The 20,578-nt window shown below is 37.9% G+C and overlaps 1 protein-coding gene across 1 annotated transcript in view; it reads left to right on the top strand.

Moving 5' to 3' along the window:
- DNAH7 (dynein axonemal heavy chain 7) overlaps positions 1–20,578 on the top strand; it is a gene marked incomplete at its 3' end in the record, with an annotated part of 233,361 nt that overhangs the window by 123,342 nt on the left and 89,441 nt on the right. The window contains exons 37-42 of the mRNA XM_082841795.1: positions 777–945; positions 3,024–3,150; positions 4,367–4,586; positions 11,941–12,813; positions 15,034–15,263; positions 18,345–18,675. Coding sequence (XP_082697921.1) covers positions 777–945; positions 3,024–3,150; positions 4,367–4,586; positions 11,941–12,813; positions 15,034–15,263; positions 18,345–18,675 — 1,950 coding nt within the window. The remainder of the gene's footprint in view (positions 1–776; positions 946–3,023; positions 3,151–4,366; positions 4,587–11,940; positions 12,814–15,033; positions 15,264–18,344; positions 18,676–20,578) is intronic.

The raw sequence follows: 20,578 nt of genomic DNA, 5'->3' as shown, positions 1-20,578 counted from the left end.
TTACATTCAGAACGAGGAAGCCAGATATACTGGTACTGGATGTCTTTTTGTGCAGTTTTTTTTATCACAGATTTTGGTTAAGTTTTCTTAAAAGTGTGTTCAGATTTGTATGTGCATCACGCAACTTGACATTAAAAACAAGCAGTTGCCCTTTGAATTCGAAGTAGAATATACATCTGGGAAATTACCTACCTTCCTAATTCTCTCATTAACATTTTTACTCATCGGAGTCTTTGCTTCTTGCTCTCTTGGCCTTTAAACAACCAAGCTATCAACTGACTTTTCCTCTACCAAGAATACACTTCCCGGGCTTCCCTGGTGGCGCAGTGGTTGAGAGTGCGCCTGCGGATGCAGGGGACACGGGCTCGGTGAGAGGCCCGCGTACCGCAAAAAAAAAAAAAAAAAAAAAGAATACACTTCCCAACCTTACTGTCATCACTCAGAGGTTATAATCATTTTTAAATCACACCTTCCTCATTTATTTTAATGTACTGAAGTTGTACAAGGAAAAAAGAGAAGGAATACTGAGAAAAGTTGCATGAGAGGATTAATAGGTTCTAAACTCTTAACTATAAAGGTTAGTAATAAGGCTGTCTCCCTGTTCCTTGGTAACATGGATGCTAAGGGATATTCCTGATGTGAAAAGAAACCATCATTTCTCACATATGTACCCCACAAGAAGATAATCTGATTCTTTGCCTGAACATTGTTTGCACCATAAGACACTATATTAAGATGTTAATATTTTCTAATCCCTCTTCTCCTTTCATTGTCAGGTTGTCTTTGTAGATGATGTCAATATGCCTGCTCGGGAGGTGTATGGGGCTCAACCTCCTATCGAGTTACTTAGACAATGGTTAGATCACTGGAATTGGTATGACCTAAAAGATTGTTCTATGATCAAACTAGTGGACATTCAAATCATGTGTGCTATGGGACCTCCAGGTACGTTTTCTGAGTTTGTGATTAAGATTGAAAATCACTCTGGCTATATATAAAGGGCAGGAGAAAGAAAGAAAGAGAAATCGGATAACTTGAGTTACAATGTTTTGTGTATATATTTTCTATGTCTGTCCATTGTGACCTAAGAGAGTGACCACAATGATCAACACTGCAGAGTGGGTTGACTTGCTTGGAGTCATTCTCATCAAACCAAACAGCTCTTCCAAATCCTTTTTCTTCCACCTTTTAGGACTTTGCTTTCCATTTCCTGTTCCTGCATTCTGAGGTCCCAGATCCCCTGAGAACCCAGATCCCCCTGGGGAAGCTCATTTTCCTCTGTTTCATTCCTTAAAGTTTCAACTGTACGAAACATCCCTGCTTCAATAGTCACCTTTCCCCTACCCCAATCAATTCCCATTTTAGTGAGTCTCTGGATTTAGACAGACTGTGGAGGGGGAATTTGAGTAGGAGATGGCCAAAATAATTAACTCTTAGAGATCCTTTATACTTTTCAGGGGAAATTTGTAAACTCAAAGAGATCTCTATGTAGGGGAAATTTTTTATTTTAGAATATCTGAAACAGCTTGATTCAACTGACTGGACATTTTTAACTGTTCTTTTCCTGAACTCAAGCTGGTATCCTATATTTTTAAAAATTCCCCTTCTTGATGTACCATGTCTTCAAGGAATCTCTCTGGTATTTGCCTCTGAACCACCTGACCTTTATCTGACCTATAATGCAGACAGTTTGCTCTGAGTCAGTAATTGCTCTCAGTACACTCCCTGGGCCACTTTGAATGCTTCCCCCTCCCCCCACTCTTTTTTTCTTTAATTCTATTGCTCCTGGGTCCCAGACTTCAGCTCCACTTTGCCTCTCCCCCACTACCCAGCAGTCATTTGTACTAAGTGTCCACTTTCCTGGCCTCCTCAAGGACGGGACAGAGGAGCAGGCTAAATCCATGAGGTGTCTTTTCCTCTTGGACCCCATTTTCTAAAAAGACCACCATTTCTGAGCATTCTCTGGGAGGAAGGGTTGAAGATAGACCTGGGTATATGATCTCTGACCTTCCCTTCTGCAGCTCTATTACCATCTCCTTAAGCTTGCCCAGGTAAATCAGTGTTTATTATAAGCTTCTAAATACATAGAGATACATAACTGTTTTGATCTATAGGCAACTAGTTACATGCTTTCACACATTATCCATGTTTTCAGAATCAGCACAGTATAATAGTGGTAGAAGCAAAAGACAGATTTACCGGGTTTAAAACAAACATAAGACATGAACTTACATATTTTTAAGCAATATAAAGGTATCATGCACATTTAACACCACTTCTTTACCAAAGATTTCATGATAGAATCCCTTTAAGGAGAAAATGCATTTTGTCTATACATGTAAGGATGATAATATCAATCAATTTTGTAAAGTGATGTTACATTCTAAGTCTATTACTAAAACTTCATATTTGAAAATGTAATCAGTATTTTGTGAAAATAAGATAACCCCCCAGTTTTTACAATTACAGGCAGCCAGTGAAGTGGCCATGTGAACCACATAGACTAGTCCTAGGGAAATTTATTTCAAGATGTGGGGGAAGAATGAGGCTGTATGCCAATGTCATGCTGAATTTCAGCCATGTGGAAAGGACCCTAAAGTATGGTCAGTGAGAATCACCAGGGTTATGTTAATACTGCATACAATATTAACATTGTATAATATTGTATCTTAATATTGTATTGTAATGAGAATGTTTGACGGTTTACTGCTTTGGGCTATGTATGAGTCATGGAGAAGGTGGCCATTGGTTCTTTCTGTCTGGTCAAATTTCCTTTGGTAAATACACTTGACCAAGATTATATCTAATTAGTTGAACTTATTCAGATCGTTGAACTAGAAAACAACACCTTGAGGTTGAGGAGAAAACTGTTTTGAGGTCAAGGTTATCCAAATAATCGATTATTCTTCTCTGTGTGCTGTGAATTTGTCCATCTTGCGCGTTGTTTTATGCTGTAAAGTGTAGAGAAAATGCTCTGGTATATATGAATAACACTGTTAAGGGTTATCCTTTTTAATATTTAGGTGGTGGTCGAAATCCAATAACTCCTCGATACATGCGACATTTCAATATTATAACAATCAATGAGTTTAGTGATAAATCCATGTTTACAATCTTCTCTAGAATCTTAACCTGGCATTTAAGAACCTGGTAGGTAATTGAAGGTGTGTTTGTTTTTTCATTGGGGGGGGTGTAAAATCTTTGGGGAACATGTCAGTACAAGTAGTGCTTCTCAAACTTTTCCATGAAAGCACCTTTAGACACGGAAGAAGATAACAGGTAACATTGCTTCCCTCCTTTGCTCCCATCTCCAGGTATGGGAACATAACACAAAGGGACTGCAGTATCTTTCTCTTTTTCCTTTATTTTTCTGAAGTCTTGGATTTTAACTTAAAAATCCATACACATTTTGCCTCACGCTGTATAATATATCCATGTTGGAATGATCAATGTTTTGAATTTTTGCCACATAGTTCAATTAATGCTGGAAAGATTGCCAGGTTTATCCTGTGACTTTGACACCCAGTAGTAAAACTCTTGAGTTCCCCAGAGGTGTCCATGTCCAGGTTTGAGTATAACCTTGGAGCCTGTACCCTGGGGAAATATTGCTCCCTAGCTCTGGACACTCAGCACTTCTCCACAAGATACTTGGAGGTCGGGGAGCCAAGTGCACCTGAGCAGTGCAAATCTTGCTCCCTGATGTGGACACCGTCCTCAGGAAATTGTCATTCCTTGCCCTATCCAGTGATGATGGAGGACCCCTTGTCAAGCCAGAAGTGAAATAGAGCCAATGTTTTCAAATGGATATTATTTCCCCATGTTCTTTCTACCCTAATTATTCCTTTTGCCCTTAAAAAAAAATCCTGGCTCATTGTTCATTTTACTTTCTTTTTACTCTCCTTTTCTTGTTCACTTTTCTTTATTTTTTTCTGTGTTTTTATTTTCTCCCTTCCCTTTCTCTGAAAATACCCATTTCACCAGTGTTCTTCCAGGGATTCTATCTCTATGCAATTAAGAATGCCAGGGGGTGAAAGAGGTTAGGAAGCATCGTTTAGTGGACTCTGGGTTTAAGTTACTTAATATGGGTTCCTTGGCTGGCTTTTCTGTCAGTAGTCTTAAGTTCATTAAATTCGTCCTGCTTACTCATGGAGTTCCTTTGAACATAAAATAAAACAATGAATGGAAAGTAGCTTTAAAAGAAGTAAAAATTCTATTATCATATCAAGAAATGGTAATTTTGTAAACAAAATCAATTGATTTAATCGTAAGAAAAAAGTCATGCTAGTCATACTAAATATCATTTATGTATCATAATTCTGTATTTGCTAACATTTTTCTTTCTTTTTACTTAAAAAATTTTTTTAAGTTATAAATTTCCAGACAGTTTTCTAGATTTGACCACACAAATTGTAAATGGTACGATGACTCTGTATAAAGAAGCAATGAAGAATCTCTTGCCTACTCCAGCCAAATCTCACTACCTGTTCAACCTCCGAGATTTCTCCCGTGTCATTCAGGGTGTGTGTTTGTCAAGACCAGAAACAGCAGAAACCAAAGATGTGATTAAACGTCTTTGGGTTCATGAGGTAAATCTCCATGTTACTGATATATGATGATGCAGGAAACAAAGATTTTACCATGCCAACAACTGCGTAAAAAGAAGTATTCAGCAATTTAAATAGATGGATTCCACTGTTTGGCATTCTGAAGGCCAATGGCCAAGATAATGTCTAAAAATACTTTTCGCTAATATGTTTTATGACATTTAAGATGCCTTATCTCTCATTTTCAGGAATTTCTGTTGATTTATAGGCTATTTCAAAGTAGGTATCATTCTTGGTCTCCTTGAATTGACTTAATCCTTGTTAGTTTGACTTCAAATAATTTTGAGATGGAACACTTTTGTTTTCATTAGAAGTGAATGTATTTATGTTCATTACTTACTTGTAGTGATATTAGATGCCAAAAGAACTACAGAGTAAACTAGATTTGAGAACATAGAAACTATATAAAAATATATTTCTCTTTGGGAAGAGATACATGGGTGAACATTTTCTTGTAAAAACTTGTAGAGGAAGGGCAGGAGAGAGAGAAAAAGGAATACAAAAAATAATGCATCAAAAATAATAGTTCAGGGACTTCCCTGGTGGCACAGTGGTTAAGAATCCGCCTGCCAATTCAGGGGACATGGGTTCGAGCCCTGGTTCAGGATGATCCCACATGCTGTGGATCAACTAATCCCGTGAGCCACAACTACTGAGCCTGCTCTCTAGAGCCCACAAGCCACAACTGCTGAGCCTGCGTGCTGCAGCTACTGAAGCCCGCATGCCTAGAGCCTATGCTCCGCAACAAGAGAAATCACCGCAATAAGACCGTGCACCGCAACCAAGAGTAGCCCCCACTCGCCCCAGCTAGAGAAAGCCCGCGCATAGCTACGAAGACCCAACGCAGCCAAAAAAAAAGAAAGAATATTTTTAAAATAGGCAAAGAATATGGGAAAGTGGGAGGAAAATTTTCTCTTTTTAATATATAACTAATATGGTTATTTTAATTTTAATTAATGTAGTTAGGAAATCTAGAAAATGGAAATGTACTGCTATGTTAAAACCATGTGTTACAGAGACATAAATTTCAGAAAGGCTTTACCAAATTCGATCTTTGTAGGCTTTTTAGATCTACAGTTTGAATTTTTATATCCTCACACATTCAAATATATGCCCAAGTGAAGGTCCATTCCACTCAGAAATTTTGGCCACAGCAAGGTCCCTAAAAGTGACTCTTTGGAAAAGTATGATCTGCAGATTCCACTGTAGGTCACTTAATTGCCTGAGTGGGGTCCATCTTCTGGGACATGAACACAGGCTGTCAGCCTGGTAGGCCACGTGGGTGACAGAAATGTGCTGAAAGGTATAGAGGGAGAGTGGCGAGAGGGGAGGATGTCATTGACTTCACTGAAGGAGCACATTACCTAAGACAGCATTTGGTCACGGGCCAAATCTTCCTGTAGGAAGCATCTCGCATCCTCCAGCTCGGGAACTTTGCCCTTGATATTCCTTCTACCTAGGACACTCCTCCCATTATCCACACGGCTTGCCCATTTACCTCCTTAAGATCTCAGCTCAAATATAACCTTACTATAGAGGCTCGTCTTAGACCATCTCTACGCGCTATAGCTCTTTATCCCTTGTCTCGCTTTATTCTTCATAACACTGAGTGTCACTTGACCCCGTCTATATTTTTGCTTACTTATTGTCTCTACTAGAACAGAAGCTTTATGAGAGCAGCAGCTTTATTTAGTCACTGCTTTCCGCAATGCCTGATACATGACAAGCACTCCAGAAATATTGTCAAATGAGTGCATAAAGGGAAGAAAGAAGGCATCTTACTATCCATAACATGCTTCGTCACGTGGGATTATAATGCTTTGCTTTCTTCCAATCATGAGAGCAGTTCCTATTTGCTGTTGTATATCTGTGGTATGTACAGTTAAACTTTTTAGCCTTTTTCAGATCCTGTCCTGCCTCAGATGTCAGATTACTGAGTTTTGACAATGGCTGTTGAGCTCTTTGGGCATTTAATAAGGTTCATAATATAATAACTCTTCATTTTTAGTGACTACTTCATATTCATATAGTGTCATGAGCTTAAGTCCTTGGCTCAAAACCTTGAAATGGCACCTGACTTTGTGGGGAGGAATCTGGAATAAAAGTCCAGCAGTCCATAAGACCTTGTATGTGTACCTTTCCCCAGTTTTTTCAGGTTACCTCCTGCTCTCACCTTCGTTCACCCACAACACAGGCCTCCTGGCTTTTTTCTGCCTGGAATGCTCTCCCCCCAGGTGTTGACCCTCTGGGCTGGCTCCCTACTGCCTTTGATCAAATCTCTCCTTCTCTGTGAGGCACAACGACCACCCTAATTAGTGCTGCAGCCTCACATCCCACTAGCAGTTCCAGTCTTGTTTGACTTGCTCTATTCTTCTTCTTTCCGTAGCAGTTCCATAGCATGTATCACCTTCTAACATGCTGCACAGTTCATTTGTTATGTTGGTTGTCCATCTCCCGCAGGTGGCATGCCAGCTCCTGAGGGCAGAGGATTTTTTTCCCTCACGGATTTGTCCACAGTGCTGAGCACAGTGCTAGGCACATTGTTCTCACCGTCTCAAACGATAGAAAGTGATTGAGCTTAACACTCTTAACTTGCGCTTTATTTCTGTTTACTCAAAAAGACTTCAGTACTTTAGGTGACTGTTTCCTCTCCACACACTTTTGCCAAACTAGACAACCCAATATAATTTCACTAAATGATTTTTGAGATATAAAACTGGCTTACTATTTTGCATTCCCTTTGGTTTCTGCATTGCTCTCAATCGTTAATGTGCCTAACATCTGGTTTGCTTGTTAAATATAGATACTCAGCACAAGCAACCCAAGAAAAAATAGATAAATTGGGTTTCATCAAAGTTAAAAATATTCATGTTTCAAAAGACACTATCTAGAAAGTGAAAAGACAACCCATAGAATGGAAGAAAATATTTGCAAATCATGTATCCGATGAGCATCTAATATCCAGAATACATAAAGAACTACTACAAAGCAATAGTGAAAGATGAATAACCTAATTTAGAAGTGGAGAGAGAAATAGACATTTCTCCAAAGACGATATACAAATGGCCAATAGGTACATGAAACAATGTTTAACATCACTAATAATTAGGGAAATACAAATCAAGGTCACAGTGAAGTACCCCCTAACACCCAATAGGATGGCTGTAATTAAAAAAAAAAACAACTGGATAATAACATTGCTTGTGGGAATGTTATATGGTGCAGCTGCTTTGGAAAACAGTTTGGTAGTTCCTCGAAATGTTAAACATAGAGTTACCATATGACCCAGAAATTCCACTCCTAGCTATATACCCAAGAGAAGTGAAAACATAGGTATACACAAAAACTTGTACATGAGTGTTAGCAGAAGTATTCATAACAGCCAAAAGTGGAAACAGCTCATACACATTAGTTGATGAATAGACAAACAAAATGTGGTGTGTGTGTGTGTGCTTATATACACACAGTGGAACTCTATTCAGCCGTAAAAAGAAATACGGATACACGCTACAACATGGATAAACCTAGAAAACATTATACTAAGTGAAAGAAGCTAGACACAAAAGGCCACATATAATATTTTCCCATTTATATGAAATGTCCAGAATAAGCAAATCCATAGTGACAGAAAGGAGATTACTGGTTGCCAGGGGCTGTGGCGGCATATGGGGTGGGGATAATAATAAGGGACTGCTAATGGGTACAGGGTTTCTTTCTGGGGTGATGAGAAAGATCTAGAATTAGATGGTGGTGATGACTGCACAACTATGTGACTATTCTACAAAAACCATTGAATCGTATGCTTTAAAAGAGTGAATTTTATGATGTGTAAATTATGGACCAATTAAAGCAATTTGTAATCAAGACCTTGAGGCAAATGAATTCAAAGCACAAATACAATATAAATATGCCAGAAATTACTTCCCCTGCAAAGATTTAGATTTATAATGGAAAATTATATGTGTCAACTTTTAAAAATATAAGGGGTGGCAATGGAATAATAGTCGCCTGTACGGAAGAGAGGAGGGCAGGTATCAGCAGAAGTGAGAGTGAGGGAGCTTGCTAAGGTATTGAGAATGTTCTATATCTTGATCTTGGTGGTGGTCACCTGGGTGTAAATATGTGTAAAAGTTCCTGGAGGTGTACACTTAAGATTTTTGTACCTCGTGTAAGGAGATTTTTAAAAAGAAAAACAAAAAGATCTTCCCAGTCGCCATCCTCAAAACTTTTAAGTCAGCAGGTCCAGAGTGGGGCCCTAGATTCATGTGTGTTGACAGTCCCTGAGAAACACTGCCTTAGGTTCTTGCTAAATTGCAGCTAGATAATAATATACTTGATTCATGCTTAGACACTGATGCCCAATATGTGAGGTTGTCTTAGTTTCCTTTTTCTCATAAGAAGGAGGAGGTCTTCAGTATCTCAATCCGAGGAAGTGACTATTGTCATATGTTGGGAAACTCAGTTGTCCCATAGAGGAATAGCTTTTGAACTGGGGTGGGGGGGGAGTATGTGGGAGGCTTCAGTCATACCATTTGTGTAGCTACTGCTGTTAGAAAAAAGGATGACACTATTATGTCAACCAGACAGCAGTGAAAACATTAAAATCATTACTCTTTTTTTTTTACATCTTTATTGGAGTATAATTGCTTTACAATGATGTGTTAGTTTCTGCTTTATAACAAAGTGAATCAGTTATACATATACATATGTTCCCATATCTCTTCCCTCTTGCGTCTCCCTCCCTCCCACCCTCCCTATCCCACCCCTCTAGGTGGTCACAAAGCACCGACCTGATCTCCCTGTGCTATGCAGATGCTTCCCACTAGCTATCTATTTTACGTTTGGTAGTGTATATATGTCCGTGCCACTCTCTCACTTTGTCCCAGCTTACCCTTCCCCCTCCCCATATCCTCAAGTCCATTCTCTAGTAGGTCTTACCCCTAGGTTCTTCATGACATTTTTTTTTTCTTAGATTCCATATATATGTGTTAGCATACGATATTTGTCTTTCTCTTTCTGACTTACTTCACTCTGTGTGACAGACTCTAGGTCCATCCACCTCACTACAAATAACTCAATTTCTTTTCTTTTTATGGCTGAGTAATATTCCATTGTATATATGTGCCACATCTTCTTTATCCATTCATCCGGTGATGGACACTTAGGTTGCTTCCATCTCCTGGCTATTGTAAATAGAGCTGCAATGAACATTTTAGTACATGACTCTTTTTGAATTATGGTTTTCTCAGGGTATATGCCCAGTAGTAGTAGTATGGTTTTCTCAGGGTCATATTAGGTAGTTCTATTTGTAGTTTTTTAAGGAACCTCCATACTGTTCTCCATAGTGGCTGTACCAATTCACATTCCCACTAGCAGTGCAAGAGTGTTCCCTTTTCTCCACACCCTCTCCAGCATTTATTGTTTCTAGATTTTTTGATGATGGCCATTCTGACCAGTATGAGATGATGTCTCATTGTAGTTTTTTTTTTTTTTTAGTCTTTATTGGAGTATTATTGCTTTCTCATTGTAGTTTTGATTTGCATTTCTCTAATGATTAATGATGTTGAGCATTCTTTCATGTGTTTGTTGGCAGTCTGTATATCTTCTTTGGAGAAATGTCTATTTAGGTCTTCTGCCCATTTTTGGATTGGGTTGTTTGTTTTTTTGTTATTGAGCTGCATGAGCTGCTTGTAAATTTTGGAGATCAATCCTTTGTCGGTTGCTTCATTTGCAAATATTTTCTCCCATTCTGAGGGTTGTCTTTTGGTCTTGTTTATGGTTTCCTTTGCTGTGTAAAAGCTTTTAAGTTTCATTAGGTCCCATTTGTTTATTTTTGTTTTTATTTCCATTTCTCTAGGAGGTGGGTCAAAAAGGATCTTGCTGTGATTTATGTCATAGAGTGTTCTGCCTATGTTTTCCTCTAAGAGTTTGATAGTTTCTGGCCTTACATTTAGGTCTTTAATCCATTTTGAGCTTAAAAACCCCAGAGTTAGCAAAAGGAAAGAAATCATAAAATCATTACTCTTGAACACAGTTAGGCTGATTCCAAGGCAGTTTGTAATAATTACATTTCTCAGTTCTGTAGTGTTTTCACATTTGTTGTCATTTCATTTTTGCCATGCATCTGAGATTTGTAAGGCAGGTATTACTACTTCCACTTTATAAGGTGAAGAAGCTGATGCAGACAGGTTTAATGTTAGAAAGTTTGCTGACAGAAATATGCATTACTTGTTTTTGTGTGTATTAGTCTACTAGTGCTGCCATAACAAAAATACCACAGACTGAGTGGCTTAAACAACAGAAATTTATTTTCTCACACCTCTGGAGGCCAAAAATACAAAATCAAGTTGCCGTCAGTGTGGATTTCTGGTGAAGGCTCTCTTCCTGGCTCACAGAGGGCCTCCCTACGTCCTCACATGGCCTTTCTTCTGTGTGTCTGCAGGGAAAGAGTGAGAGCTCTGGTGTTGCTTCCTTTCCTTGTAAGGACAGCAGTGGATAGGATTAGGACTCCACCCATATGAACTCATTTAACCTTAATTATCTTCTTAATGGACCTTTCTCCAAATACAATCACATTAAGGGGGTTAGGACTTCAACATATGAATATGCGGGGGAACATAGTTCAGTCCCAAACAGACTGCAACCAAGGGACATTCATACCACTCTAAGGAAATACTTATTTTATGTAGCAAGCCTGATTAACTACTTTTTGCAGTCCCACAACATGTGCAGATAAGCAGAGATTTATTTTAGTAGATTGCCCTCTGCAATTACTTACAACAAAAATAAGACAAATTTGCCCTCCACCTAAGACATTCCCTCTTTATCTAGAAAATGTACTTTTATTAAAATATATATATATATATATATATATATATATATATATATATATAGATTTGACAACAATTTTCAAGATGTTATCTGGCTGAGAAAAGGAAAAGATCACTTCAAGGGAGTTGCAAAACCCTAGATACCAGTGCCCAGCTCTGTTATCTATATCTGAGTGAACAGCAAATGCAGTCACTTACCTTCTCTAGTCTTTTTTTCCCTTCTGTAGTCTTTAATGCTCTTTGCATATCTATAATCTACTTCAGTTCCCCCAATTTACCTTTATTTATTGACAACAGTGTAACTATGTATTATTCCAAATATATACGGTTAAAATTAATATTTAAAGTGAATATTATTATGAGCCAGTCCTCATTTGGATATACCTTTAATAAAACCCATAGAAATTTCTTGAGAGCACCTTTTATATTACTTGAGATGAGCACAGAAATGAAACTAAAAAAATAGAAGAGTCAGTTCTTAACGCTGCTTTTTAATTATTATACAGGTACTTAGAGTGTATTACGATCGCCTTGTGGATAATGCAGACAGAAGTTGGCTGATCAACTACATTCAAGAAATCTTGAAAAACTGTATGCATGAAAATTTTCATGAGCTTTTTCGAAGTTTGGATTTTGATAATGATGGAGTGGTGGAAGAAGATGACCTACACAGCTTAATGTTTTGTGATTTCCATGATCCCAAGAGAGAGGATACCAACTACAGAGAAGTTGCAGATGTAGATGCTCTCCGGGTGATAGTAGAAGCTCACCTAGAAGAATACAACAATATGAGCAAAAAAACCCTGAACCTTGTCTTATTCCGATTTGCCATAGAGCACATCAGCCGAATTTCCAGGATCCTGAAGCAGCCTCGCAGCCATGCTCTTCTGGTTGGTGTCGGAGGGAGTGGAAGGCAGTCTGTCACCAGATTAGCTGCCCACATGGCTGATTCTTCAGTTTTCCAGGTTGAAATCACCAAGGGCTACGATAATTCTGAGTGGCATGAAGACTTAAAAGTGATCTTAAGGAAATGTGCAGAAGGGGAGGTGCAGGGTGTCTTCCTGTTTACAGATACTCAGATTAAAAAGGAGTCATTTCTAGAAGATGTCAACAATCTACTAAATGCTGGGGAGGTTCCGAATCTCTTTGCATTGGATGAGAAGCAGGAGATATGTGATAAGATGCGTCATTTAGATCGCCAACGGGATAAAACCAAACAAACTGATGGAAGCCCCATAGCTCTTTTCAACATGTTTATCGATCGCTGCCGCAACCAACTGCATGTTGTCCTTGCCATGAGCCCCATTGGAGATGCATTTCGGATTCATCTTAGAAAGTTCCCTGCTCTTGTTAACTGCTGTACCATTGACTGGTTTCAGGTATTGTCATGTAAATTTATATAGACTTCTAGAAATATTGAATCTCCATCATGAGCATGACTTATTTTAGAGCCCCCCCACCAAATTGTAGCTTAGCAGAATTTTCTGATCAATAATAATGTATTTTATGAAATTATAATTCAAAAATCATTATAATAGAATAACTTCTTATTGCCAGTGCATACAGTCATTGACATCAATTTATTGTAGAAAGTTTTAGGATAAAGTTGTGTATCAGTCAGGTTCCTGACAGGGAGCAGAGAGCACCCTGGAAGGCCTCACTGAGGAAAGTTGAATGAGGGGACTGTTCATAGAGGTGTAGGCAGGATTAAAGGAACTTGAGAGGGATGGTCAGGCAGGAACTGGTGGAGTGTAGCAAGAAGATGTTACTATAGCTGGGTAAAAAAGGGAATGGGGGGAAGAAGTGTTACTGGAACTTGGAGCTGTGGAAATAGGAATGTCTGATAGTAACACGAACCCAAAACCTAGAGCTCAGCTTCTGCTAGAAAGGAAGAGGGGTAGAAATGCCTCTACCTCTTTTTTTTTTTTTTTCCAGCCTCTTTCCATTAGCAAACCCAACAGGACATCAAAAGGAAGAAAGCCCCAGAGACCACTTTTTCTAGTAAATTTCAGTATCAGGAAGTGCAGAGCAGACAAGGGGGTGGGGTAGGAAGTTTGCAAGCTGTGGCAGAGATCCTGTAAGTGAGATCTAACACATAAGAATTTTTGACCTTGGGGAATTTACATAGCCCCTTTGTTCCTCCATTTCCTGCTAAGATTAATTATTTCACGAAAAACATATTTATTGACTCTTGCTTTGTAGCAGGTCTTATCCTAAAGCTGGAGGTGAATAGGAAAATGAAATAGACTAGGCTTCTGCTTTCCTTGAGTTTGCTTACTTACTTGCAAATTAGTGAAAAATAATTCATCATACAGGGTAGCATGTAGGTTTTCTGAATCAGTGACCTTTACGAGGAAAGATGAAGGACAAAAAGTGCCAGTTTTGAGAGGATCTGGTAAGAGAATAAATTAGTGAAGACAAGGAGCTACATAGAAGGAATGAACGGCCTGAGAGAAAATCAGGGTGACAGGGGCACAGTAACTGAGGGGAAAGTCCTAGAGCTGAGGTCAGAAAGGTGGGAAGCGCCAGATCAGGTAGAGATTTACAAGTTGGGCTTCGGATTTTATTATTTTTAATTTTTTTTTGTAGTGCGCGGGCCTCTCACTGTTGTGGCCACTCCCGTTGCGGAGCACAGGCTCCGGACGCACAGGCTCAGCGGCCATGGCTCACGGGCCCAGCCGCTCCGCGGCATGTGGGATCCTCCCAGACCAGGACACGAACTCGTGTCCCCTGCATCGGCAGGCGGACTCTCAACCACTGCGCCACCAGGGAAGCCCCGGATTTTATTTTCAATGTGCTGGGAAGTCTTTGAAGGATTGTAAATTGAGAGTGTGAAAAGAGCTAATTTGCCTTTGATAAGATCACTCTGGCAGCTGCATAGAGCTCAGAAGCAGGGAGACCACTTAGGACGCTGTTGGAAAATTCCAGGAAGATGGTAACAGAGAGTTGAACTGCAATGATGGTTGTGGGTATAGAAAGAATGGAAAAGATTTGGAAGCTATTTTAGGGATGGTGCCCATAGGACTTGCTTTTGGGAGAGATGTAGGATTGAGGAAGAGGAGAGGGATCAAGGATGACTAGCTTGAGCAACTGGGTGTATGGTGGAGATGTTGACTAAGTTGGGGAGGACTGCAACTATTTTGGGGGAGATAAGAACCGTGTTTTAGACTTGTTGAGTTTGAGATGGTTATAAGAGAAATCAAAGAGGTAGTTGTTGATCTAATTCTGGAGTTTAGGGGAAAGGATAGTAACATTTACCTCAGAATTGTTGGGAGAGTTAAACAAGATAATAATAGTAGAGTGCGCACAAAGATAGACATTCTATAAATTTAGTTCCTTTTCTCTTCCTTGCTCCTGCAATACTCAGGCCCAATTTCTCTAACCCCTGAACAAACCATGAAGGGTTAATATTGCACACATTAGTTACTGGCTCCCTGTCATAAGGGGTCAAATACTAGGGGGAAGTTCCTCATGAGTGTCTGTCCCACCCCATCCCTCATGTTTTCCCCTGCATTTCCACCATCCATGAAGGACCGCAGTAATAACAAACTCCTGTCAGTAAATTGGATCATGTGCTAAAGCATTTATCTTAAATTCAGTCCTGGCCTGAAGATGCACTACAGGCAGTTGCCTCCCGCTTCTTGGAAGACATTGAAATGTCAGAGGAAATACGAGATGGCTGTATTGAGTTGTGTAAAAGCTTTCACACTTCTGCTGTAGATTTATCGACATCCTTCTATGTTGAACTTCAAAGATACAATTACGTGACTCCTACCTCTTATCTTGAATTAATTTCTACCTTCAAACTGTTGTTGGAAAAGAAAAGGAGGTAAAAACAAAATTTCTTATTTCAAAGTAAGCTATGGTGGTTTTTAAAACATTTGTGTGGACAAAAATGACATAGCAATGATGTGGTAGAGATTTATTTCATATATGTATATACTGTGAGTTTTGTTACATCATTAAATGATTTACTCCACAGACACTTTTAGGGTAGGGAACAGGGCTTATTCTTTTGTGCAGATGCATTGCCCAGCACATGATAAATGCATAATCGTATTTGTTTAAGGAATGAAGGTGTGCCACTCAGAGCTGTGGTAAGGCTCCAGGATACTTTGACAATGCTATTGGGTAAACAACACTAGGGAGTAATTTTTCTTTAATAAGTAATTAGATAATAAATAAACCTTCTCTTTAGGTATTGAACAGCTGAAACCCAGAGACAGCCACTCAATATACATAACCAGCTTTCCTTCTTTAAGTAAACTCTTATTTGAAAACATCAATACAAACATCAATAAACTTATATGAATTTAAGCAATTTTTTATATTGCATTTGTAATTTTTAATATTTTTATTTCCCTCTTGAAGTCTGATTTATCAAACTAAACTTTCCCAGGTACTTAAATAATTTCGAAAATCTAGTAAGTTAAACTTATACATATGGTAAGCCTTAAGTTCTTTTCAGTGTTTGACTATTGTCTAAAAACTTAATGAGATTTTTTTACTTCAAAGCACAAATTAGCTCTGTTGATCAATTACATAACTTATATTGGAGTACAAGGCTGATCTGTTCATCTAATAGACCAAATTCTTCTAAATATTAAAAAAATACTTAAAACACCAAATGTGCACAGATTCCTTGACAAAAAAATAATAAGTTTAGTTTTTGCATATTAACTATAGTTCATTCTAAATCTTCTTATGGCTAACTCACTATCTCAGGCATTTTGAAGTACCTTTTCTCGTATTGTCCAAGATGCTACCTAGATACTGCTGGGAAACTCCTTAGCCGTATTTATAGTGACTTTTGTAATGCCTTCCACAGCAGGAGTGTCATGGCTTTCCTATTCATCATGGCACACACCCCGTGTTGAATCATACCAATGGTATTTTTCCCCTCTACCTAGTGAAATCTGCAAGTCCCACCCAAGGCTGCTACAAGACTTAGCTGAATTTTACTATTTCTTTGCCTGTCATTTTATTATTTCTTACCATGTAGATCTTAGGATCTTTAACCTAATGGAATCTTGCTTTTCTCCCCCCATATTTTCCCATCCAGGGAGATCAAAACCACTTGGGGAGTCTGATTAATTTGGGGGTATCACTCATCTTTCTGTTTGATTATATGCTCACAGTATTTAAGGCCATCCTAACTGGAAGAAAGATTATAAAAATGATATACAAACTTAGAGAAAGTTTGAAAGTAATAGTTTTCTAGGCGTTTTTAGATATTCTTGTTGGCCTTCCTACCTTCCTCTTTTTAGAAATGTTCTCCTTTACCTCAACTAGAATTCCCACCCTGTAGTTATTCTTCCTTTAATAGCTAAAGTCTTTAGATCTCCTTATAGCCAGGTAGTACTGTAACCTCGAAGCAAGTTATCAGGTTCCCTGCCAAGAAACCAGTGTTTTAGCCAGCAAAGCATCATGTGGGATGAACCACCACACTGAAGCTGCTTCATGTTGGCAGGAGTGAGACCTTTCCAGTGCTTGCTCCACAAAGGTTCCACTGAAACCAAACTCACAGATAATATGGTATCCTCTATCCAGTCTCCTCAGTTCCCATTGCTGTAACACGTTTTGCTCGGAGGGAATCACAAATGCCAAAGGTGTAGCATGTCCTGACTTGTAATGTTTTTTTTCCCCCTATGACAGCCTTTTCAGTTTTCCAGCTCAAGCCAGTTAAGCACTCAGTTGAAGAGTGCGCTTCCACCTTTAGACAATTATCAGGTTGGTTTGTTACCTGCTCCAACCAACGTTTTGAAGAGAACTTCTAAAATGTGTCACCTTTTATTTTGAGACATTATGGCATCTCAAATATTTAAAATGAAACAAATTATAAAGGAGCGTTTTCTCTACTCATAATGTATAATTATCTCTAGAACACATATGAATGCAGATAAAAATTTAAAGTATGTTAAAATGTTACATTATTTTGGGCTTCCCTGGTGGCGCAGTGGTTGAGAGTCCGCCTGCCGATGCAGGGGACACGAGTTCGTGCCCCGGTCCGGGAATATCCCACATGCCGCAGAGCGGTTAGGCCCGTGAGCCATGGCCGCTGAGCCTGCGCGTCCGGAGCCTGTGCTCCACAACGGGAGTGGCCACAACAGTGAGAGGCCCGCGTACCGCCAAAAAAAAAAGATATATATATATATATATTACATTATTTTGAATCAATTATTATTACCTTATAATAATTTTGCACCAAAAAAGTGTTGAGCTTTATTCTCTATTGGCCACTTTTATCTTATATAAAAAAATTCCTATTTCAAGATACTTAACACATCTTAAAATTATATGCCACATTTGGCAGCATTCAAAATAATGTATTTTGGGCACTGAAGTCTATTTAAAATAACTGATTATAAAAAGATTTTAAGGAACAATAATGTTGTTGGAATAAACTTCCCAAGGTGACTAATTGTAGAGGCACATCATTCATCTCGGTATAAGGAGGTTCCTTGCCTTATACTTAGTGTATTTATCTTTTGAATTTGTTATATGCCTAGATATTGTGTCAGGTACTGGAAATACAAAAAATCCCTAGACATACTGTCTACTTTTAATTGCACACAATCTAAAGTTCTAGAGTTTATATTTTTCACAAAATTGTTAATATATGTGAAAAACTTTCAAACCACTTTTTTTAAGTTGAAGTATACCTGATTTGCAATGTGTCAGTTTCAGGTATTAAGCAAAGCGATTCAGTTATATATATTTATAACTTTTCAGATTCTCTTCCATTATAGGTTATTTATAAGATACTGAATATAGTTCCCTGTGCTATACAGTAGGTCCACTTCTTTAGTTTTGCCTTGAAAAAGCCTGAAAAGCTCAAGAACACTTAATTTTTTTCCTTGAAGGAGGAGCTAGAGCCTGACAGCTAACCTTGTTTTATCTTTGCTTTCAGTGAAGTAATGAAAATGAAAAAGAGGTACGAAGTGGGTTTGGATAAACTGGATTCTGCTGCATCTCAAGTAGCCACAATGCAATTCGAGTTAGAGGCTCTACAACCTCAGTTAAAAGTTGCTAGCAAAGAGGTTGATGAAATGATGATAATCATTGAGAGGGAGTCTGTAGAAGTTGCCAAAACTGAAAAAATAGTGAAAGCTGATGAAACAATAGCAAATGAACAAGCTATGGCTGCCAAAGCCATCAAAGATGAATGTGATGCTGACCTGGCAGGGGCCTTGCCCGTATTAGAGTCAGCTCTAGCTGCCCTTGACACTCTCACTGCACAGGTAAGAGCACAGCCACAGGCTTGCTGGGAGACGCATCATCATAGCTTAAGAAAGTACTTAATATTGTGTGCTACAATCTAGTCTGTTTTTCCAAATTAGTCTCCACATTTAATGCAATTGAAATCATTTTCAAATTGGGAAAAAGATTCCCTCATTCACCTGGAAAAAAAGAAATGTACATGCATAACTAAGACAACTTTGAAAAAGAAGCAAGCTTCCAAATGTTCTAAACAACCGTACAACAACTGTTATTTCAGGAACTTTGCAGAGCAACTTTAATCAACAGGGGTATAAGACCCAAGTACATATTTTGATGCTATGTGCACCTATTTCATATTTAGACACTTGTAACTGGAATATACCTTACAGTATATATGATAAAGTGTTATGTCAATGTTTGTCAGTTGTTTTTTGTGATACATAATATGGCTTATAATGTTATATTTTATAATAGCATGTCTAAGCTTTGAAATTCATTAAAAATTAAGGTGTGAGAGTGAACATTTCAATTAAGAAAGATAAAGATGAGTTTTAAAAAATAAATAGTGTTGGGAATCTTGGCAAAACTTTTGGATGAGGTAAGGGAGAAAGTGTTAGATCCTTTCGTCACACCTTACTCCAAAATAGATTTCAGATTGAAATTTAAATATAAATAGTTATATTACTATAAAAATGGTTGAAAATGTAGGTCAGATGTTAATGATCTTGGAATGTAAACTAAAACCTAGGATTTCTTTGGTATAAGAAATCAGGAACAAAAAAACAGTAAGCAATATTGTTCATAATGTATATGCTCTCTTTTGTATTTTTCATAAATAATAAAAATTTTTTAAAGTACTGAATTTTAGTACCTAAAAACCAACACATTTTGTTTGATATAAACACCATGGACAGAACTTTAGAAACGCTGAGGAAAAACTTTTCAACTGTATGGTAAACAAGATATTAATATGCTTCTATGTGAAAAGCTCTTATAAATCAATAACAAGCTCTAAGATAAGATAGTAAATGGTATAAAGAAGTACTAATTCACAAAGGAGGAAATACAAATAGTCAATAAACATATGAATACAAAGTGTCAATAAACATATCATTCCTTATTTGTATTTAAAGAAATACAGATCAAAATAAAATTTCTTTGGCCTGTCAGAATGCCTACCAGTGTTGCTAAGGGTGTATGTAGTAAAGCAGCAGGCACCCTTCTGCTTTCTGGAGGGCAGTTTGTCAGTATTTGTCAAAAGCTTTAAAACAATAAAAGACATTAAGACTTTAATTCAATATGGCAATTGTAATAGTAAAAAAGAGAAAAAGGCACAAATAGGGTATTAGAATTATGGTTCTTATCTATGCATTGGAAGGCTATCTATGCAGCCATTAAAAATGATGTGTTTACTAGCATGAGTGGATGTTCGCTATGTATTGTGATTGAAATAGAACAGATTTTAAAACAGCGTGTATGTTAAGTATACTGTGATTCCATTGGTTAAAATACAGCATATACACTGGTTTATAGCGTATACATATGAAAAAGATATAGAGGAATATAAAGGAAAATGTTTATAAGAGCTAACTATATATAGTTGGTTTATAGGAGACACTCATATGTATAATTTCTCTGTGTTTTTCTGTTTGCATCTATGACATTTATAGCTTTTCAGAAGCAACAAAACTCTTACTTTGTGACAGCCAAAACTCTCTTTCTTGTGTCTTTGAAGTAGATTTCATGTCATAAGTAATCTCATATAGGGTATCTTCCCGTTACTCTTTTTTGTCTGTAACTTTTCCTTTGGGATAAACTTCTCAACACTTCTTGACACAATTCTATCACTTTCATCATTTCTACCCAATGAACGGTGAGTTTCTATCTTATGGCTTAGTTTGAAAATAGGAACCGATTACAAGT

Source organism: Leucopleurus acutus, assembly GCF_964270905.1.
Source record: "Leucopleurus acutus genome assembly, chromosome: 6".
In the NCBI taxonomy this organism is placed as follows: Eukaryota; Metazoa; Chordata; class Mammalia; order Artiodactyla; family Delphinidae; genus Leucopleurus; species Leucopleurus acutus.
This window is presented reverse-complemented; position numbering and strand designations above follow the sequence as displayed.